Here is a 21878-nt window from a genome sequence, read left to right as displayed (position 1 = left end):
ATATTTGTAGCGTGTGTTGGAATAATTGCATTCTCAGTTACCTGGGTGATGGCAAAAGGGAGAGGAAGGATATTATCCATAAGAATATTATTTAGGATAAATTAGAGGAAATGCAAAAATCCAGAAATAGAATTAATTAAGTTTCACTTTATACAATCAGTGTACCATTATGTAATCGTTAAGAATGACGATAATGATGGCGATGGAGTAAGTTAGGTAAATATTTATAATAGAATGTTTACGTTAAAGCAAAACCCGGGAGATGAAATTGTTTATGTACCCTGGTTGCAACTCTGTAAAAACACGCTGAGGCTAGAATCTGAGCATTAGGACCTGACAGTGCTGACAGTGATGTGTCAGGGAGGCTGCATTATGGCGATTTTTTTTCACCCCTCCTCTCTGTTTTTTAACTGTATTTTTAATGACCAGAATCTTTTCAAATGAAATCAAAGAATCTGAAGTTGGATCATGAAATCATATCTGAATCTGCTTCCCTCCCCGGCACCAGATTTTAGTTGAAAGTTCTGAGAAAGTGAATAAAGAACGTGATCTTGATCCTAACAGTCTGGTCTTGAATCAAATGACTGTCTGTATAGAACATTTGTAAACAAAACACTGTGTTTGTAATATTCAATATAGTATATTGTTTTGTGTCTGCATAAGACATCAACTGTCATTTATTTAAAAAAAAAATTAAGAAAGCGTTTTGTAACCCTAGCCAGCCAAAACTAGTTTGCATTTCCTATTACAGCTCCTCCTGCTGGACTAGCTTGCTTTACAATCAAATGAAGGTGAAGGGAGAGGTGTTCAATATAGGGATTTCTGTGATGTCAGTGCTCTCTAAAAAGTCCCAGGAAGCACAATCTAGAAGATTATTAGGAAATTGTTTATGATACCATTTACAAGTTTGAGGGGAGGTTATTTTTGCTTCACATTCCTCAACAAACTAAGACATTTCCTTTGCAAAAGGTGATTACCGCCTCTCAACTCCCTCCCTCAGTTTGTCTTACGTTGCTCTTGTCTCTGACTTCCCAGGGTGCCGTGTTAACTCCCTCAATGGAGCACACCATGTCACTACAGCCCACGTCTATGATCAGCCCTCTGGCCCAGCAGATGAGTCATCTGTCACTAGGCAGCACCGGAACAGTAGGTGGCAAATTAATGTCATGTGTTGTGGCAGACAGAGGAGGGTGAATTAAGGCAGCCTGTGTCTTACCTCTCTGTTACAGGCTCTGCGCTGTCAAAGATCCTGTCTGATCCCCTCTCCCCCCACCTCACATTGCCTTCTACGTAGTAAATGCTCAGATATTTCTTAATTTATGGATGAACTACAAGTCTGTCCCCTGGGTATGTCTCTTTTACTAGAATATAACACCCTTACGTGACCACACCCAGCTCTAGTAACTAGTGACGTTCATTCACACTGGCAGACGTGGTCTCCTAAAGCAAAAGATGAAGGTGATACATGGCGGTAAAGGCAGGGGATTTTTCCTCACTTTTTTTTTTTTTTTAAATGAAATTTGGAGGCACCGAAGCACAATCTTTGTTTAGTATTGACTTATTTCCCCAAAGTCCAAGGGACTCGGTTGGGTATTGAGGTTGAGCTGATACCAGATTACCTTCTAGGGTTGGTATGTGTAGCGTTTAGATGGTAGCATGGCAAAAGGCTTTTAATTCAGACCATATATATGGTGGCTTAAAAGAATAGTGTGTTTTCCCTGCTTACATTCAAAACCAACAGCAGCTTCTTGTGAAGGCTAAACCAGGGCCCCCCACGTCCAATGAGATTGACTAGAAAGCTCTCCTGCCTTTGGAAAAGGATGACTGCCAGCATCAGGAAAGCAAGAGTCTGTTGCCTATTCTGCAGTGACCTGTTAAAGATCTAAGAAGTCATTTACCTCTTGGGTCTCCACCTGTGCAAACAATTCTAGATACTAATTGAGAGGGCTACTGTCTTTTGAGGAGGGATTTAAAATGGCGCGTTAGGAGCCAGCCCCGGGGCCGAGTGGTTAAGTTCTCGCACTCTGCTTCAGTGACCCAGGGTTTCACTGGTTTGGATCCTGGGCGCAGACATGGCACCACTCATCAAGCCATGCTGAGGCGGCATCCCACATGCCACAACTGGAAGGACCCACAACTAGAAATATACGACTATGTACCGGGGGGCTTTGGGGAGGAAAAAAAAGGAAAAATAAAATCTTAAAAATAAATAAAATGGCACATTAGTGATATTGAATTATTAAGGATGAGAAACCTTAGTGATCTTCACTCATTTGCTTCTTTGTTAGGAAATCCAAGAAGAGGTGGGATTTTTAGTTTGACAAATTCAAAAAGTAGAAAACATTCACCTTGCCTTCCGTATGACGTATTTATGTGCACGAATTAAACTTTGAGGTAGCCTGTTTAAATTTCTTCTTTGAGACTTCCAAATACTTGACATCCCATCTCAAAATTCCGCGAGTACTCAGAATTCTGCATGGCTTATCATTGCCCATCCTGACCGTGTTCTTCTTTTCAGTACATGCCGGCAACATCAGCTATGCAAGGAGCCTATTTGCCACAGTACACACACGTGCAGACGACGGCGGTTCCTGTTGAGGTTGGTACAGACCATCCAATGGCCATTCTGGCCATCAGTAGTTTCAGAAATGGGTAAATTAGGTAGAACTCAAAGAAAAGTCGATCAAAAGTAATACTTGGATAAAGAGTTGAGTTTAAAAAGTGTACAGTTAGTGGGGGCTGGCCCCGTGGCCGAGTGGTTAAGTTCCAGCGCTCCGCTGCAGGCGGCCCAGTGTTTCGTTGGTTCGAATCCTGGGCGCGGACATGGCACTGCTCGTCAGACCATGCTGAGGCAGCGTCCCACATGCCACAACTAGAAGAACCCACAACGAAGAATACACAACTATGTACCGGGGGACTTTGGGGAGAAAAAGGAAAAAATAAAATCTTTAAAAAAAGAAGTGTACAGTTAGTGTAGCAACATCTAGACCACACCGAATACTCGCAGAAATATTTTCCAAACTTGTAACACAATTCCTACCCCTTCAAGGCTCTATCTTGTCTCCTATAAAATACTTACAGGCAAAGTTAAGATAAAGCTGGAGTTTGCAATCCTAGTACCGTAGGTTATATCAATAATAGTAATTACAAAAAGAAATCAGCTATAATTAAGATACTTGAGAAAACTGATGTTTCAGAATTGTCATGGAATGAGGAACAAAGCGTACCTGTTTTATAGAGCCTGTTAGTATAGCCAAATAACTCTTAGTTCTTGTTAGGGAAGATGCTGGTATGATATTGATATAGAGGAAGGCTGATATTTGAATTAAGATCAGACAGAAAATATAGTTTTCCTGCAAAGTACCCTTAAAATTCCAAGGAAATTCATCAACCCAATCGATCCTGTCCACTAGGTAGATCCCATAGGTTGTAATTCCAGAAACAGCCCTAGGACTGTGGCTGGATGGGGGGTAGGGGAACGTTCTTGTTTCGTTTTGTTTGCTTCTGCTTGATTTAAATTTGTGCAATTATTGTGAACCACAGTTACCAGAACCCACAATCCCTTTTCTACAATTCTGAAACACATAAAAGAATCTTAAAATAAAAATTATCTCAGTAACTACTTGAGCGAAAAACCTAACCTGTGGCCACTCCCAACCTGAAATGATGCAAGACAAAATCTTTACCCCACTTACTGTGCATATGCATATCTTTCAGTGTAGACCTGTTGTGTGTTTGGTTATGAGGTACAGCCCCTAGAACCCACTGGGTGTATTCTGTGGGTATACACCATATAAATGCCATATGCCGATTCTAAAATCTGAAAATACTGAATTCCAAGTCACATCTGGCCCCAAGGGCTAAGAGATTTGTTTGATAAATTGTAGCTTCATATGAAGAGACAACTCATAAAAGTTGGAGTTGGAGGTTCCTTGGGTCTATCAGACATTTTAACTCCTTAGGGAAATAATTAACCCTGAAAGCTCTACACGGCGTTAAGAACATCACTTTTAAAGAGTGCTTGTTTTTAAGATGTTGGACTCAGGCAGACCTAGGTAGGGGCGTTTGGATTTCATTGCTCACCTGTCTCATCTGTTCTGCTTTGTTGTAGGAGGCGAGTGGTCAGCAGCAGGTGGCTGTGGAGACGTCTAATGACCATTCTCCATATACCTTTCAACCCAATAAGTAACTGTGAGGTATGAGGGAAAGCTCTCCATGACTGTAGGGCTCAAGAAAGGGAAGGTCTATGATTCTTTTATCAAAATGGACTCACTCAGATCTAGTCACACTGCTCTAATCATGGACAGGAAATCCAATGTTACTGAAAAGTTAAAATCAGTGCTTTTCTGGATTTGCGGATTAAATAATGTATATTTACTCTCTCCCTCCCTACCCCCCCGCCCAAAAAGTTCTGTAACATGTCAGAGAACACAATTTGTTCTACAATACATGTATCCTACATTTATATTGCTTTAGTGCTCACAAACTGAAGGAAATAGAGCATAAGATTTTGCTTAATCTAGCATTACAAGATGAACAGTATCTTGACTGTGAATTTAACGTCAGTATCCTTAGATTAAGAGACTGCATTCCTAGCTCTCACTTGGACCACAGATCTCAAAACCTTTCATATTGTCATGCAGATTGCCTTCAAATAGCTGTATGGATCTCAGAACACCAGGGTTTCTGGATTGCTCCTACAAAAGTATGTTGCAGGTCCCAGATTTGAAAGGCAGACTTGAGGCATAGAAAGCAACCCTCAGTTCCAGAGTTTGCATTTATTGGTCTACCACCAGAGATGAGCGTAGCCTTTTTCAAACACGTATATTTTTAAAACAAGAAAGATTACAAAGCTCTGTGGTGTATTATACCAAATGTACAAAAGCATTTGTGTTTTATTTTTCTCTTCCAGATGTACAGGAGGGTGTTCTTACATGAAGAAGGGTGTGAAGGCTGAACAATCATGGATTTTTCTGATCAATTGTGCTTTAGGAAATTATTGACAGTTTTGCACAGGTTCTTGAAAACGTTATTTATAATGAAATCAACTAAAACTATTTTTGCTATAAGTTCTATAAGGTGCATAAAACCCTTAAATTCATCTAGTAGCTGTTCCCCTGAACAGGTTTATTTTAGTAAAAAAAAAAAAAAAACAAAACAAAAGATTTTTATCAAATGTTATGATGCAAAAAAAAAAAAAAAAAGGAAAAAAAAGAAAAAAAGGAAAAGAAAAAAAAAGAAAAGAAAACTTCAATTTTCTGGGTATGCACAAAGACCATGAAGACTTATCCAAGTGCATGACCGGATTTTTGTGGTTTTGTTCCTTTTGTGTTGAATTTGTTTTTTTCAGCTGTATGAAATGGGCTTTCTGAAGTTTCAATAGTCTGACTTCACCCACCGTGTTCCGTGCTTGCAGTGGGAGTGTTGCTGTAATTCAGTGTTGCCGTCAGCGTCTCTTTTCTTAGCTTTCCATTTTTCTTTCGACGTAGTGTGAAGTGTCTTATCCTTTTCTATGAATTCCAATTTGCCTTAACTCTTTTGATGCTGTAGCTGTTTCAGTAAAAGTTAGTTCAAACTAATGATGTAGAACGCTTTGACCAGATGAGCTGGTCTATTATGCCTTGTAAAACAGCAGCATAGGGCTTTTAAAAGGTAGTCAATAAAAGTTGCTGAAATTTTGGCTTTTTTAAATATGTAGTAGGTGTTTTTAATGATTTTTCACATAATGTGTAAGGTAGTGAAATGCAAGAAGGGAAAAATGTTTTGTGTGAAACACATTTTCTGACTGGGGAACTTTTAATAGGGTAAATCGTTTGTAAGGCTGTACGCGAACAGTTTCCTCTGATAGTTTTGACTGATTTAGGATATCTGCTGTATGATGCAATGTAAAGTCTTTTTTGCCTTTTTTCAGGAAAAAAAAAAACTAACTTGATGTTCTAGATTTAGTGTAGGTAGCGTGGGGGCAGGGGGTGGGGGGAGGGGGAGGGGAGTCACTGAATGTTTCGTCCTTCCTTATACTAATGCTAGTGCTTTAGAATGAGACTTATGCCTGCGATCTGGCAAACTGAAAAACGTTGCTATTGCAACTAAATGACAGAAGCTAAAAGTAAGGATTTATCTTCAAACATAAGCTGAGATATGAGTAGAAGCAGAATGATTGGCTACTAGCTCTCTCTCTCTCTATTCCGTAAATTTGAGAAATGAAAATTACTTGGCACTTTTAAAGGTAACTTCACCAAAGACCGAAGAGCCAGTAACCAGTAGCTCCAACTTGTCTCAGCATCACATCTTCTGTGCTCTTTATTTTTGCCGGACCAGTTTGCGGTTAGGAGAATGTGCCTTTTTTGTACCTTTGCATTTAGGTTTTATAATTTTAACTGATGTATGGACACACACAAACAAACAAAAGAAGCATGAAGGAAGATTTGGATCCAAGCAGTGCCACACTTTACATCATCACTACAAGTGTTAAGTGTAAAGAGAAACCAATTTTGAAACTATGAAATTCCTGAGTCATAAATACACAGTTATTTCTACTTTAGTACATAGAAGATAATTCACTGTTATTCAAGCTCTTTTATGGAGCCAATGGCATACGTTTGAAAAGCAATGGTAAATTAAGTTGTCTTCCAAAACTGTGTACTTGTCTGGTCAACTGCGTGTGATCAGTTATCTACCTCAGAGTCTGTTTTCTTTTGTGCTGGTACAGGTTGCTGGCCCTCCCTGTTTCCACAGACCAAATCCTCCTAGCTCAGGAGCTAGGGCTAAGCAGTTTTTTCTTTCGAGTATTTTTTAGTTCTTAAATTTTATGCTTGTATTTGATTATAGATGTCAGTGACATTTCATAGTTTCAAAAGTCCTTGCTGCTCTGAGAAGTGTAGATTCTAGTGAAAATTACATAGTCATAAGAGAAATGTGTTTTTGTTTTTGTTTTTGTTTCCTTTTTTAAAGTTGTGGTATTATTGGTTCTATGCTCCCTGGAATATTAACTGCTTTGTGAAAGTGCAGACTGAACGCAGCGCCCTCCTTGTACGTAGTACGTTTGTAAACCTGGGTCTCTCACTACTTGATATTTTTGCATTAGTTAAGACAGAAATTTGATAGCTCGGTTAGAGTGGAGGGATGTCTGCTGCTAGAAATGTCTGAACTAAGTGCCATACTCGTCTGGGTAAGATTTGGGAAACATAACCTCTGTACATAAAAAAAAAATCAGTTAAACATCACATAGTAGACAGCCATTAAATTATAAAAAAAAATTAATTTATGAAGAAAGACCTTTTGTACAGATTGAAAAAAAAAGATTTTCATAGAGATATCTATATGATCAAGAGAGTTAATTTTTTATTTTTGTTTAACTAGTGCCACAAACTTGCCAGTGGTAACTTATTTGTCCGGTTCAAGATAACTCTGTAGTTTTCTTTCCTAGGATTTGTTGTTAAAACGCCAAAAGACATTTTTGAACTGTACATTTGATCAGATTGTTAGCTTTTTCTGTTTTATTTCTTTTGAGAACCTTTGAATAAAAAACATCTGAAATTTTATTTTTCCCGTCCATTTTTTTTAAGTAGATTAAACGTATGTCAGAACTTCATTTCATTTCTGATCTCTTTCTTCAGCTCAGTAGATTGGTTGGAAAGTGAGTTGAAAATTATTTCAGATTCAGTGTGTACTCAAAATGCATTTCCTTGAAAAGAATTGGAAAAACCTGTCCATCACCTGCTTTCTGGTTATTTAAATCTGTGTACAGGGACCAGAGACATCCACCGTCCGCTCACCGCATTTCAGCTCAGCAAAAGTCTACCAAGAGCCAGACTCTCTCCTTCCTCCTTCCTTACTGCTGTCCTTTGACTGTGGCACTACTTGTCCAGCAAGGAGGACAGGATAAAAACAGTGTCCCATCTCTCATAAGCAAGCACATGGCTAAGGATGTCAAGATGACCTTCTCCAAGCCTTGATGACCGAGGGCCGCCTTTAGCGACCTCATTTGGCTGTTCCCACAGTAGGAGGCTCCAGTCCGGCTTTCATGGGGAGAGAGAACTCATCTTCCTCACACTCACGTGCTTCGGGGGAGGCACTTCATACAGGAAATGGACTCCTTTTCCCAAGGCAGGTGGAATGTGTTAGTGTAGCTCTGCAGTATTCTTTTTCTGCTGCCCAGTGGCTCTGTCCTGGTGGTGAAAGGAAGGGGCAAGAGAAATATCCATTGCCTCCACTTCTGTTTGCCTCCCCAGCAGTGTGTACAGTGTGGAATGTGAATTAGGTAAGTGGGGTTTAGAGCACTTGCCAGAGCCAAGAAAGGCCCAGTACTCGATGAGTCCTTCAGAAAGGGAACACGGTCCACCGAGGATAACCACTGTTTCAGAGAGAAAGACGTCAGGCAGGAGGGAAGTGTGGCCTCACGGAGACAAATGCAGGCTGCTAACAATGTGAGCTGCGTGGCCTCATTTTCTGTCCCATCCTTGCACTGTCCCAGTGTTCCTTCAAAATGACCAACAAGCAAAGGCAGGAAAGAAATGCTGTTTGGGTTGCTAAGCACCTTAGGTTTTGTTAACCTTATTTTTGTTATTTTTTTAAGAAGGCTTTATGTCACTGCAGTCCTGGGACATCCGGTAGCTGCCTTTACACAGAAACTGATAAACAGTTTTTCAAGAGCACCTTTTTTATCTATACGAAAGGGGTGAGCAAAGCAGAGTGACAATGGTTCAGAAAGAGCTGTCACTCACGCATAAAAAAGGGACCGCAGTGCCTTCGGGGTTAAACAGCACCTTGCAAAAAGATGGTGGCTGCTCAGGTCATCATCAGAAACCAGGATTTCCTCTGAGATGGGCTGGGACCCAGCATCTGAGGTGGAATTCTTGGGTTGGAGGGGAAGGAAGGTGCTCTGGCAGTTGCTCCCTGGCATGCATCTTTCCCCGTCTGTGTCAGTTGGGGTGAGGTAGTCCAGGGGGGTGGATGGGGGAGCCTCGTTTTCTCCCACCATCCATGCCCTTCAGGGGCTATGGCGCTCAGTCCACTGGAGCCTGAATTCCACCTCCTCCTGAGTTTCACAAACACTGATTAAAAATTCACTAGGAGAAAGGCAGTGCCTCCCAGCCTGAGTGGGGCCTCAAAAAACGTTCAGATCTGTCTGATACCTTCATTCCACTGGAGTAGCCAATAAAGAAAAGATCCAGCTAACTTGGGGTAAAGGTCACGGACCTGTCATCAGCGCCCCCCACCCCCACCCCAGACAGAAGAAGCTTCAGAAGTTGTAGGCGAGGAGGGAGGGAAACTCGGAGCTCAGGTTTTAAGAAACCCGGGCAGTTTCTTCCCCTTAAATAGCAATGTGGTGAGATAACCAGCCCTCAGTCATCACTGAGAGAACCGGGCGCCGCCACAGCCTGTGCCAGATGGCAGCGAGGGGTGGGGCTGAAAGGTGAGCGCCCACGGGTACCGGCCCGGAGTACTTGGCACAGCTGAGAGGTGGGGTCGTGTGCCCATCCCTTCTTGTGGGATGAACTCGGCGAGGCAATGGAATTTCAAGCCCGTGAAATGGCTCCAGAGTGTCTTGTGTACACGCTCTGGGTCTTTGTAGGGCCGGCGAGTGTTTTCACTTGAGCCACTAGAGGGAGGATTTTGTTCTTCACCTTCAGCTGTGAGCTCTAAGGCAGGCGACCCGGCCTCGGAGCGGAGCGGGGACTGCTGGCGGATGTTTAGAATCTTCAGGCACACGCCACTGGGGATGAGGGATTTTAAGTTGGGGGTTGACAGTAAGAACCGACGCCCAAGGCTGGCAGCTCCCTCATCGAGAGCATTGTTGCTCAGACTGGGGAGTAACTTCAATGGGACTTGTAAGGCTCAAGGAAGCTGGAGGCAGGGGAGGAAGCCGAAAGCCTTGCCAGACCTCATGACTCGGAGGCTGGCAGGTCGGTCTCTAGGCTGCTCAGAATTGAAAACAGGTGGCTTTGGATTAAGTACAACTTTAATGCTATTCTTCTTTTTAAAATTCATTTTCATGTAATTTGACTCTGAGAGACTGAGATTTGATTTAGGTGATTCCATTGCTCATTTACACAAGATATGGATCATAAGCAAGATTCTGCAGGCATCTCCTAGCCTCTAGTACCCCTGAAGCCACTTGCTCTGCTTGAATACCTCCAGTGACAGGGCACTCCCCACCCCACCTGGCATCCTGTATCTTTTTGGAACAGCTCTCAAACTTGCTTAAGGAGTTCTACCCATCAGCCTTTGTTCTGCCAACTCAGATGGCAGCAGAATGAGTCAGTCATTCCCATGCTTGAAAAGACAAAAGTATAGTGACAGAGAACATATCAGTGATGGCCAGGAGTTAAAGGGGACGGGAGGCTGTGACTATGAAGAGGTAGTACAAGGGAGTTTTTGAGGGGTGAGAAAATTCTATATCCTGATTGTGGTGGTACACAAATCTATCTAGGCGCTAAAATTCATAGAACTGTACACCAAGAAGTCTATTCTAATGTATGACCATTTATAAAATGAAATCTTTTTTAAAAACGAGGCAAGTCGGTCATTCCTCAAATATGGAAAACTGCTGGCTTCACAAATCCCTGGGTTGGACGTTCCTTGTAACCTCGTCGGCTCTGGCTCCACACTCCACAGCATCCACTCACGCCCCAGATGTGCCGCAGGTGACTCAGGATAAGACCCAGCATCCCAGGAATGTCCTGGGGCTTCACCCATCTCCCCAGCTCAGCCCCATCCTTCTATACAGGTGAAATGGCTTCCTTTTTGACTTCTGAGACCCACTACAGTTCTTTAAGCTTTTAGCCAGTTAGTATCTCTGTGTTGTTCTATTTTTTGTCACAATGATTATAAATAAAGACATGCAATGGAATGAAGACATTTTAATGGCACGCAAAATAATTCAGAAGACAAAGTGAATGGAAAGTGTTAGGTACAGAAGTGTACATATAGTACGCTCATAATTATAAGGCAATATTTAAGTGGAAAAGATGAGAAGTTACTTCAAAATGCTTAGCTGTGGGTGGAAGAATTATAGAAAGTTTGTATTTTCTCATTTATACTTTTCCAAATTTTTCCAGTTTTCTACAATGAGAACATTTTATAATCAGGAAAAGTTTTTAAAAAAAACGTCGGATCATCCTGATATTATGCAAGTTGCTATGTTCATTATATTCCAATTCAGCATGTTTGGTGAACTTTTTGCATTTAAAAAATAACGCACCAGACATCCGAAGACACAAAGATGACATGATGTGGTCCCGGTCCTCGAGGGACATTCTTGCAGGGAGACGCAAGTATATAAATGACAATATTGCAAGAAGTAACAAAATTTTGATGATAATAAAGAGCTTTGGGAGTTCTGCAAGCGGGAGCCAAGACAACATAAACACCGTCTCCTGAGATTCTTGTCATTTTCACTGTACCAACCAGTTCCTCCTTCTACTGATCAGAATTCACTCCAAAGCAGCCTTTTCCATCCCTGATTTCTCCGCCTTCTGAGAGACGAAATAGGCAGACAAGTGAAGTCTTAGGTAGCTCTGCTCTTGCCACAATGAGCCTTGGAACGGATGTCCAGAGTTGATGTTCCTTTGTCACTTCTGCTCAGAAAATATTGGAATATGTAGCAAGAAAGTATTGTTTTGTTGACTTTTTTTAATCAAGCAGGATGTAGGGTACTTTCCAAATAACATCATTTTGACTTTTTTACCCTCGGTCAAGTGTTCCGCACGTGCCAGATTGTGGACTTGCAGACACCCGTGTGGTTCTCTGACCTCCTTCACTGTATCTTGAGAACTCTTGTGTTTATTACTATCTTCACAGCAGTCTCGGCAGGAATCCCATCATATCCACTTTGTTACATCTTGTGCTTTGACACATGCCTGAGACTGTGAATATTGTTCCTGGCCGCCTTGCCTCTTATTTTCCCTTAAGAAATACTGAAGAAACTTCTTCCATTCTTACATGCATGATTTTCTTCCTAAAATTTAGTGTAGTTTTATAGAGAAGATTTTCTGTTTCCCTCAACTTTCACTCTTCCAATGATCCTTCTGTCTATTTATTTTGCAAAGGTTTGAAGCAACTTATAGGAAAGACAGTAAAACAGAAAATTAAAAATCAGGGCTTGGGAGGTTAACAGTGAAGAGAGATAAGGAGAACACAGAAAGTAGCTCTGCAAGCTAAAAAGCCTCCAATCGTTATAATTGAACCCCAATAGTTTTTTTAGTTTCCTGGCAGCCAAGGTGAAAAGGGAGAAAGGTACACACATCTATAGCTCTTACTGTCAAAGATAGCAAAGCCTACCAGATCCTCTGGAAAAAAATAGTGTTTACTAGTATTTACTGGGCATTGTTCTCCACTACATTTCTCTGCCAATACAATGACACTTTCCTAAGGCTGTTTCGGCTAGGCCCCCTCCGTGAAAGCCAAGGACAGCAGTTCAAAGTGCCATTCCATGAAAGTGACTCTGGAAGTCTATAGACTTGTAATGGATGTTCTCAGTTAATTCTCTTCTCAAATGTTCTTATGAGATGTGCTTCGTCACTCTCACCAAGCCCATTGCTCTGGTTCTGAAGGACAAAGCCTGTCTTCCAACAGCGTGAACATTCCAGATGCTCCTTTCACTTCCACCTTTCAGCCCCTCAAATGGAAAAAGATGCAAGCCACAAGTCATCCTGCTGCTTCCTGAGCACTGCAAGTGATACCTAAGACACGGTCCAGTTTCTTCCGTTTCACCTGAAGCGGCAGCAAGGGGGCGAATCGCTGGGCTGGTGGGCAGACGCTGGCTCCTCTGTGGCAAGACCTGTGAGCTGAGAAGTAGGATCATGGCACTTTCCACTACCCAATACTGCAGCTTTCCAAGGAGCCTCAGAAATAGTAACACTGCTCTATTTTTCCATCAAAGGACCCTTGAGAGCTGAGGAGAGAGCACAGCAGACTCCAGGGATGTTGAGGCCCAGCCCTGTGTGTGTGGCCCACCAAAAACACACAGTTTCCTGTGTTTTCTCCTCAATGAATGGGAATTCTGTGCTTACGTTATAACATATCTTTCATTTTCCCCAAAGTGGTTGTGCCATTTTATTTATTTATTAAATGTTTTTTGAAATTTTGGGGCCGGCCCTGTGGTATACTGGTTAAGTCTGGCATGCCCCGCTTTGGCTGCCCGGGTTCATGCGTTCAAATCCCAGGCATGGACCTACACCACTTGTCAAGCCATGCTGTGACGGCAACCCACTACAAAGTGGAAGAAGACTGGCACAAATATTAGCTCAGGGCTAATCCACAAGCAAAAAAAGGGGAAGATTGGCAATGGATGTTAGCTCAGATCGAATCCTCCTCACCAAAACCAAAAAATTTGAAACACCAAAGTTGCAAGTACAGTACAAAGAACTTTTATCCTGTTTTATTTGAGAGAAAATTACTGACCCAATACTCCATGATCCCCTTCAAACAAGGACATTCTCCTACATGACCACAATACAAGCATCAAAATAAGGAAAGTCACACTGATGCATCACCAATTAGTCCAGTCATGTCTTTGTAGTAGAAAGATCCAGTTCAAAATAAGGCATTGCATTTAGTTGTCATGTCTTTTTAGTTTCCTTCAGTCTGAAAAGCTCCTCAGTCCTTATTTGACTTTCATGACTTTGACACGATTGAAGATTACAGGCCAGTTATTTTGCAGAGTGGTTTGTTTGAAGTTTCCGTGTGGTCCTGCTCCTCTGGCAGGAAGAATACTAAAGTGGAGCTGTGTGCTCCTCGATGATCCCGCCAGGAGGTGTGTGATTTCAATTTGTCTCTTTACCGACGATGTTCCCTTTGATCACTTAATCAAGGTGCTGCCTGCCTGGCATCTCCCCTGTAAAGTTCCTCTCCCACTTTGCAGTTAGTATTTTGTGGGGGGATGTTTTGGAACCATGTAAATATTCTGAAATTCCTCAAACCTTGAATTTATTCACTGACTTATTTGTATGAGTATGGACTCAGGGTTTCTTATTTTATTCAATGGGGTCTACTCTGTTACAGTCGTTATTTGTCTTGATGCTCAAATTGTCCCCGATTTGGCCAGTGGGAGCCCCTGCGAGCCAGCTTCTGTGTTTTTTAAAGGTATGTCTCCATCATTCCTTAAGCACTTGCTTGCTTTTTGGCACCATCCGATGTAGTTTGCCCATCCCGGTTCTGGAATCAGCCCTTTCTCCGAAGAGCCCTGGGTCCTTTTGGTGGACACTGGGATTTAGAAGGTGAGATTTGGACACTCGGTGTACTCTTTGCTACTGACGTGTCACTGTTCCCACGTCCTGTCAGTGAACAGGGTTAGGGAATGTGTGTGTGTGTAGGAGGGGTGCAGGTGTGCACACGCGCATTTACATCTGTACTTTCTACATTATCTATAAACATTGAAAAATGTGTTTGCACATCCATACCTCCAGTTCCAGTCCAACAGCACAGGGTTCATTTTCCCTGTCCATGTTTCTACTTCTGTCCTCTGACAGCAAGAGACCTGATTCCCAATATTCTTGATATGTTTACTAATTTGATCAGCTTCCCTGTATGCAACCAACCTCCCATCTCTGACACCACCCTCTTGGCCGAACAAATGCCTTGGCCTTGCCCCCTGCTCAGGCTTTCACACCTCACTCTATGTGGGAGCCTGGAGATGGTAAGGAAGTTGGTTCTCCTCCTACCCTGCCCAGAGTAGACGAGGACCACATAGCAAGGGACGGGAGTAATTCTGCCATGATGGGTAAACGCTCTCCAAAGGAAGGAGGCCTTTTGTGATGCCATGAATCTGTCCCCTGGGGTGTGCTTTCCTCTCACTGTCAGATGGGACATGGTAAAAGGTTTGAAGTAGAGAGTCGAAGAGCAGGAATGGTATGTAGGGGAAAATCCAGAAAGGAGATAGAAAGAAAAGACATGACAACATGGCAGAAAGAAGAAAGAGAAATGAAGTAGAAAAGAATGAGAGAGGGAGATGGGAAGGAAAATGAAAATAAGGAAGTTTGAGTGGAGGAGAAAAAGAAGATAAAATGAACTCTGTTGACCGACACCACCCTCCCAAATCTGTCCCCCAAGGGCCTGGTCAACATACTGGTCTCTTACAGGCTCTCAGCTGCCAACTTTGGTGTGTATTAAATTAAGGGAACAGAGATGTTTCTAAGATGGCAGCAGCGAGTGGCCATCTCTGAGGCCACAAATCCAACATCCTACAGAAACGCCGAAGCAGCTGCCTACTGATGCTCCCTGGTATTTTTCCAGTGCCTCCCAAGCGAATCTAGTCCAGCCTCACAGAGCGTGGGGATACTTTCTCACCAGTTGAACCATCTCATCACGCAGGAGTTAATCCTGAAGTCTCTGAAATATATGCCTGTGAGTTTTTGAGAACAAAAAGAGCTAGAACCTTTTGTGGTCATGAAGAAATAGTGAATTCACAATCTAATCCATCTCATCTGTTTTTTCCTCCAGTTGGCCCTCTCCGCAGCATTGGTCAGCGCTGCCAAACACATTTGTCTGCACTCCCCTACCTCCCTTTCCACCTCATCCTACTGCAATCTGGTGTCTGCTGCCAGCTCTCCACTGCACGGGTCCCACCCACCGGGGACAGGGACCTCCTATTCCCGAGTCAGAGAACCCTCAATTCTTATCTCAATGACTTCTTTGCTTCATTTGTCACTGTTGACAGCCCTCCTCTTCTTGAAATTTCATTCCCCTGCTTAAGATCCTTCCACAAGCCCCACCAGTTCTAAATGGCTGACACCTGGCTCTCCGATGCCACCGTTTCCACTGTTTTTGGGGCCTCACCTCCAGCCATGCCCCATCTTGAACTTTAAAATCTCAAGAGTTCTGTACTCTGCCCCTTTCCCCTTCTGGTCTCACCCCTAGAATATCCTCCTCCACCTGGATAACTCCTATTTATCCTTTAAGATTCAACTCAGTACCTAATCTTCCTGAGAATAATTAAGCAATAAATAACTACTTTCTTTTTAACTTTTTTTAAATTGTAAAATAAGCTTAGAAGGGTGCATAAAACGTGGATGTATAGCTCAAAGTATCATTGCAAAATGAACAGCCTGTGACTTCCACCCAAGGTGAGAAATAGAACACAGCCCCCTCCCTAGACTGCCCCCCTATGTGCCTCTTCTCAACTGTAAACCTCCCCCACCCCCGACGTCCCCACCCCCAGCCCCCCACCTCCTCACCCACCCCTGCAACCCCCCAACCCCCATCCCAGCTCAGCAGGTAACACCATGCAGACTTTATGGTATTCACTTTCTTGCTTTTCTTTATGATTTTTCCACCTACATATGCATCCCTAAAACCTAAAGTTTTGTTTTGCCTATATTTGAAATTTATGTAAACGGAATCATGTGTTAAATATTTTGTCATGTCTGGCTGCTTTTGCTCGATAGAGTCATGCACCACGTAACAACGTTTCAGTCAACAATGGACAGCATATGAGACAGTGGTCCCATGAGATTAGTACCATACAGCCTAGGTGTGTAGTAGGCTGTACCATCTAGGTTTGTGTAATACACTCTATGATGTTTGCACGACGACGAAATCGCCTAACAATGCATTTCTCAGAATGTATCCCCATCGTTAATTGATGCATGACTGTATTATATCTTTAAGATTTAATCATGAGTTTTTGTATAGCTGTAATTTGTTTGTTTTTATCATTGAGTCATATTTCATTGTATAAATATAGTAAGGCGTGCCCATTTTATTCTTGTTAGACATGGGCGCTGTTTCCAATTTGGGGCTATTATGAACAGGCTGTGATGAAAACGCTTATACACGTCACTTGGTGCATCCTTGCATATATTTCTGCAGGGTACTTGCCCAGCAGTGGAATTGCTAGATCGTGGCATATGCCTGGCGTCGGTTTTACAAGACAAGGCCAAAGTGTTTTCAAAGTGGTAATCACAGACCCTAAGATTAGATGAAATAACTATCTTTCTTGCAAAGAATACCTCTACTTGAGATTTGAAAAAAAAAAAGAGAAAAACTGCAGTAAGAGCCTAGGGAGTGAGAGGGTGAGTATTGACAAAGATCAGCCGGCAGATGAGGAACCACGGCTGAGAGGTCCTAGCCCTCAAAGACACGGGGAAGGCACTGGGCCAAGGGTATAACCAGTATAAATGTCTTCCTGCTGTGACCGCTGAAAAAGAGCTCCCCTCCTTTCTCCTGAAAAGAAGGGATGGGGCTTGGCTAAGCAAGGATGCTATTCATCGTTATGGTACTCTAGTCCCTCAATGTTGTTTTAGTGCCTTCCATGGACACCCATGGCAGCTGTGGAACTAACCAGGCTACTCCTGGGCTAGCCCCCCTCACCACTCACACCAGTCCCTGCTGACTCCCACCCCTCAACCTCAGCAATTCTCCTCCAGCCCTGGCCTGGCAGTGGCCATCATGGGTCTCACAGTCTTGGCCCTTTGAGCCCAAAGAAGAGCTGCAGTGGCCTAATGTTGCCACCACCTGGGTCGGGTGTGGAGTGTTCTCCTTCCAAACCTTTCCCTCCTTGTTCACACAGGCAGAACTTGAAAAGGTGGGGCAGGTAGAGGTAGTAGATCTGGGCATTATTCTGAAGCTGAAGCCGGGAGGGTACCCATAAGTCCTCCTCCTTCACTCTACTGAGAAGTTGGGAACGTGTCCTAGTCTTCATTGGGTCCTTTCCTACCAGCTCCACTCCAGTGCCCAGCAGAGTTTCCAACACACATGGGTGCCCAACCTGCCACTTACCCAAACAGCAACTTTATAGCAATTTAGGAGGGAGGAGATACCCTGTTCTTAAAACTATACTGCCATCTACCAGAAAATTGTCAGACCATACAAATCTGCAATGACTGTGAATGGCGCCCCTTGGAGTTGTGCAGGGCACAGCTTTCTTACGTAAGCTGCAATCTGTTTGATGGATAAATAAAACCCAATGCTTATATTCAAATCTCGTGTTTGCCAATAATTCCAAAATCTTAAAATGGGGTTGCCATAAATGGTAACAAGGAAAAATTGCCTAAATGAACATTAATTACTTCATTTAGTGGAAAAGCCACCAAATAGTTACTTAAGTTCAGGTCAGCCAGAAATTGCCAGCAAAAGGGGCTTAATTGATTTAATAAAACAGCCAGTAATATATTAGAATTTTGCTATAGCTAATCGCTTTTTTCCATGTGGAACTAGAAGGCTGCCAGTGTGCAGAGTACAGCAGACACAGTATCACAATTTATCCTTCAAGGTATTCATGATGTGGGGCTGGAAAGAGGGTACCAACAGCGTGCTGGCTGTGCGGGCTGTGCATCTGAGTCCATGATAAGGACCACTGCGCAGGGTCACGCAGGGTGAGTTTGGCTGAGGAGAGCGAACGGGGAGCTCACCAAAAGCTGCGCACCGGAAGGCCTGCTGGGTCCAGCGGAAGGCACCTTTCTCTAATTCATCTGCCCACCGGGGATGTCTTCTTCTAATTCTCACGAGGACTAGTGCTTGCAAGATACTCAAACTATTACCACAAAGCAGAGCCTGGGAACAGCAGTTCTTTGAAAGTAGCGTCTCTAGCGCAAGCCGCAAAGCCAAACATCTTGGCTTATCTGATCGTTACTTCTTACCTTCTTTCTACGTTAAATAATTTATAACCCTATGGGTCAATGAAATCTCTGTTTGCTAAGTTCAGCACAGTGACTTTGTGAGCTGGATAGTCTCTCTTTTCTTCTCCAGATTACTCTTTTTAACTCTCTGTGTCCCAGGAGACTGACCTTCCTGGGCGCCATCAAGCAGCCTCCCTTGCCTCTGGCTTCCATCTGGGTTTGGCCCATCTGAGGTACATGCAGACAACTGGTGGGATGGAGGGAAGATTGATTAAGGTTTTTTTCCAGGCTTCCTCCCTGTGGGCCACAGACTGTCAGGGTCCCTGTCATGGGTTGAATTGTGTTCCCCAAAATTCATGTGTTGAAGTCCTGATCCCCAGTACCTCAGCATGTGACTATATTTGGAAATAAAGAGGTAATTAAGTTGAAATGAGGTCGGTAGGGTGGGCCCTAATCCAATATACCTGGTGTCCTTATAAGAAGAGAAAATGTGGACACAGACACATGCGTAAAGGAAAGACCACGTGAAGACACAGGGAGAAGACAGCCATTTACTAGGACACAGACTACGGAAGAAACCAACCCTGCCGGCACCTTGATCTCAGACTTCTAACCTCTAGAATTGTGAGAAAATAAATTCCCATCTTTGAAGCCACTCAGTCATGGTATTTTGTTATGGCGTTCTGAGCCAATGAATACAGCCCCTCTCCCAAAATCACAGGTACAGACGATGCCCCCTCTCCCAGAGCTACAGTTCTGTCCCCAGACCTGGGATGCTGCTCCCTCCCCGGACCCCAGGCTTAGGGGAAGGGAGGGAGAGCTTCGTGCTCCTGCTGCCCTATCACGGCTGGCTTCCCTTTGCTAACCACCTTTATTAAATAAACTCTCTTCAATTGCCCCAGTGGAATTCACCAGGAGTTACTTACAGGAACTTAGCCCGATCCGCTTGTTTCCCTCACAATTTGCCTGAATTGTTCCTAAGATATAATTCTACCTAGTAGAAACAAACTAGTTCATCCTGTGAGATGACCCCTTCTGCCATCTTACGGAGTGGAAAACATTTCCTGAAATTTGCTGTGGTGACAAGAAGCTGTTGGAATATGCAACCTAGCAGTGAGCTCTGCAAAAATAAAGACACCAAATCTGTCCAGCCAAGGTCATGCTGACATTGTCCTTGTGAGCGAGAAAGTGACTGCTTTGAAGAAGAAATTCATGCTATGGAGAGAACGCTCTGAAAATGGATACTTAGAATTGTTTTTGCCATTGTATAAATTTGTTTCTGAAAACAGTATTTTCTCGTTAAAAATTCAGATATGTATACATTTTTAAAACTTGGAAGTGGGATTTTTCTAAATTATTTAAAAATCTTTCAGCTCTGTAATTTTGGAGAGCTTTGAACATATCTAAATCTATCTTTCTGTCTGTCTATCTATCTATCTATCTACCTATCATCTGTTAAAATGGTGCATCAACCAGGCTTCCTTGCCTTCTGACTTTCTCTGGGTTTGGTCAATGGGAAGCACCTCTTGATTAGGTTATAAGAGCAATTGATTGATGCTAAGGAAGACGGAAATTTATTAGTAAACTTTCAACAGAATCTTTGCATAGCTGGTGATGTGGTTGAAAACATGAGTCAGGGTGGAATAATTAAAGACAACAACACACTTCTTGCATTATCTTTGCAGCATTATTTTTAGCCATGATAGTCACTAAAACCAGGTATCAAAGTAAACTGTGCTTAGAATCAGACTTTTGAATCATATCACAAAGAGATACAGCAGGCTTTTCAAGTGAAGCATATTCAGTTTAGTCACGTATAAATATAAAGTAAACATACAACATTAATAGCATAGTAAAAGCAAGAAAGAGTCTTGTACCATCGAAAAAATAAAGAACTTAATAGTTTCATCTTTTAAAGTTTTCTGTTTGTGTGTTTTTAATTAACGTAATATATTAGTTCAATAGTGCATGTATATTTATAAATAAATACCAAGTTTGGGGAGTATCTGCTTAAAATATTTTACTGATTCTACTGAGCATCCAAAAAGCTTGGAGACCACCAAGGATTAAGACACAAGGGGCTGCAAGAAAAACATCCACTGTACGCAGAATTTTAGAATGTCAAATTCACACTTCTATCTTGCTCAAAGGAAACAAAGGGGTTAGCATGAAGGAATGCTGTGACGGAGGGCCAGCCAGCGCCTCACAGCCTTCCCGCAGGAGCCAGGAGAATGTGCTCATTTGGTTGAACTGCTACCTCTCAGAAAGTTTTGGAAATATTTGGAATGTAGTGGGAGGCCCAAGGGACCACCCAGTAGTGAGAACCCAAATGAAAGCCTTCCAAAAACAACAGGGGGCTAAATGAGGGTCAGCCCCTCCCCAGTTCCACCTCCAGCCCATCTTGTTTAACTCTGCTTGCGTCTGACATGCATTCCTGAGTGTCACAGAGGGTTTGAGCCTTGGAAATCAATGCTATCACAGTGCGTAATGTTTAGAGGTGACAAAAACACTCTAGTCACATCAGAGAGAATGCCCATTTAGACTAGACTAAGGGAAAAGCCCCCAGGGCTCAACTCAGCAAACCTGCTCCGGAATGCCGCCAGCAAAGCCGGAAGCCCACTCTGCCAGAGCTCTGGGCCATACTGCGTGTTTATTGCCTGGCCTTTCAGGCAAAGGACCATGAAAATACGTCAGTGGAGTGGAGGCGTCATCATGCAATTTTGAAATCAAAGCTGCTTCCCGGCTGTTTTCTGTTATTGTGGTTTCAGGATTCCTCACTAATTAAAATGTAGTTACAAAATAAGGGACCTGGAGAGATAGTCCACGTCTGTACAAATGGGTCCTGCTGCTTCCAGCTTTTCTCCGTAAGGGCAGGGTGAATCCAAATCACCTTCTCAGCCCTGAAGAATGCACCAAAGTAGTAGAAGAGATTATCCCAATGCTTGAAGAAGCCAGCCTTCTCTGCAATTATCTAAAAGGAGTCATGGGGTGATGTTAACAAGACATCTTTTCTGCTACCTACATTAAGAGTCATATCTTTGTGAAATAAATACTGATGATTTGATGTTGCTTTGTTTGTAATGTCCATTAAATAGTGGTCTGCTTAAAGATTAACGGGATTTTGTAATCTAGATAAGGTGAGCCCATCTCTGAGTTTTGCTGAGCTCTGTCATTCAGCCTCCTCAGCTCGCAGGGGACTTTCTAAACCCAAGAACCTCCAGCTGAATGGAAGCACAACTGCTCTGCCCAAGCCACACTCGATGGAGCCAATGCTGGCAGATGCTGCCACTTTACATGTCTGGGGCCTCCAAACTTGGTTTT

At 42.9% G+C, this 21878-nt stretch overlaps 1 protein-coding gene across 20 annotated transcripts in view; it reads left to right on the top strand.

Annotated features, from left to right (window-relative positions):
- Nucleotides 1-7541, top strand: part of RBMS1 (RNA binding motif single stranded interacting protein 1) — a 207202-nt gene extending 199661 nt beyond the window's left edge. For all 20 annotated transcript variants that reach the window (XM_023623002.2, XM_070241150.1, XM_023623000.2 and 17 more), the window contains 4 exons: nt 1036-1146; nt 2519-2599; nt 4112-4196; nt 4913-7541. In XM_023623002.2, coding sequence (XP_023478770.1) covers nt 1036-1146; nt 2519-2599; nt 4112-4189 — 270 coding nt within the window. In that variant the 3' untranslated portion in view covers nt 4190-4196; nt 4913-7541. The remainder of the gene's footprint in view (nt 1-1035; nt 1147-2518; nt 2600-4111; nt 4197-4912) is intronic.
- The last annotated feature ends 14337 nt before the right edge of the window (nt 7542-21878 follow it).

The sequence above is a fragment of the Equus caballus genome, chromosome 18 (genome assembly GCF_041296265.1).
Source record: "Equus caballus isolate H_3958 breed thoroughbred chromosome 18, TB-T2T, whole genome shotgun sequence".
Classification (NCBI taxonomy): Eukaryota; Metazoa; Chordata; class Mammalia; order Perissodactyla; family Equidae; genus Equus; species Equus caballus.
The sequence above is the reverse complement of the archived record's forward strand: the minus strand, read 5'-3'. Positions and strand labels throughout refer to the sequence as shown.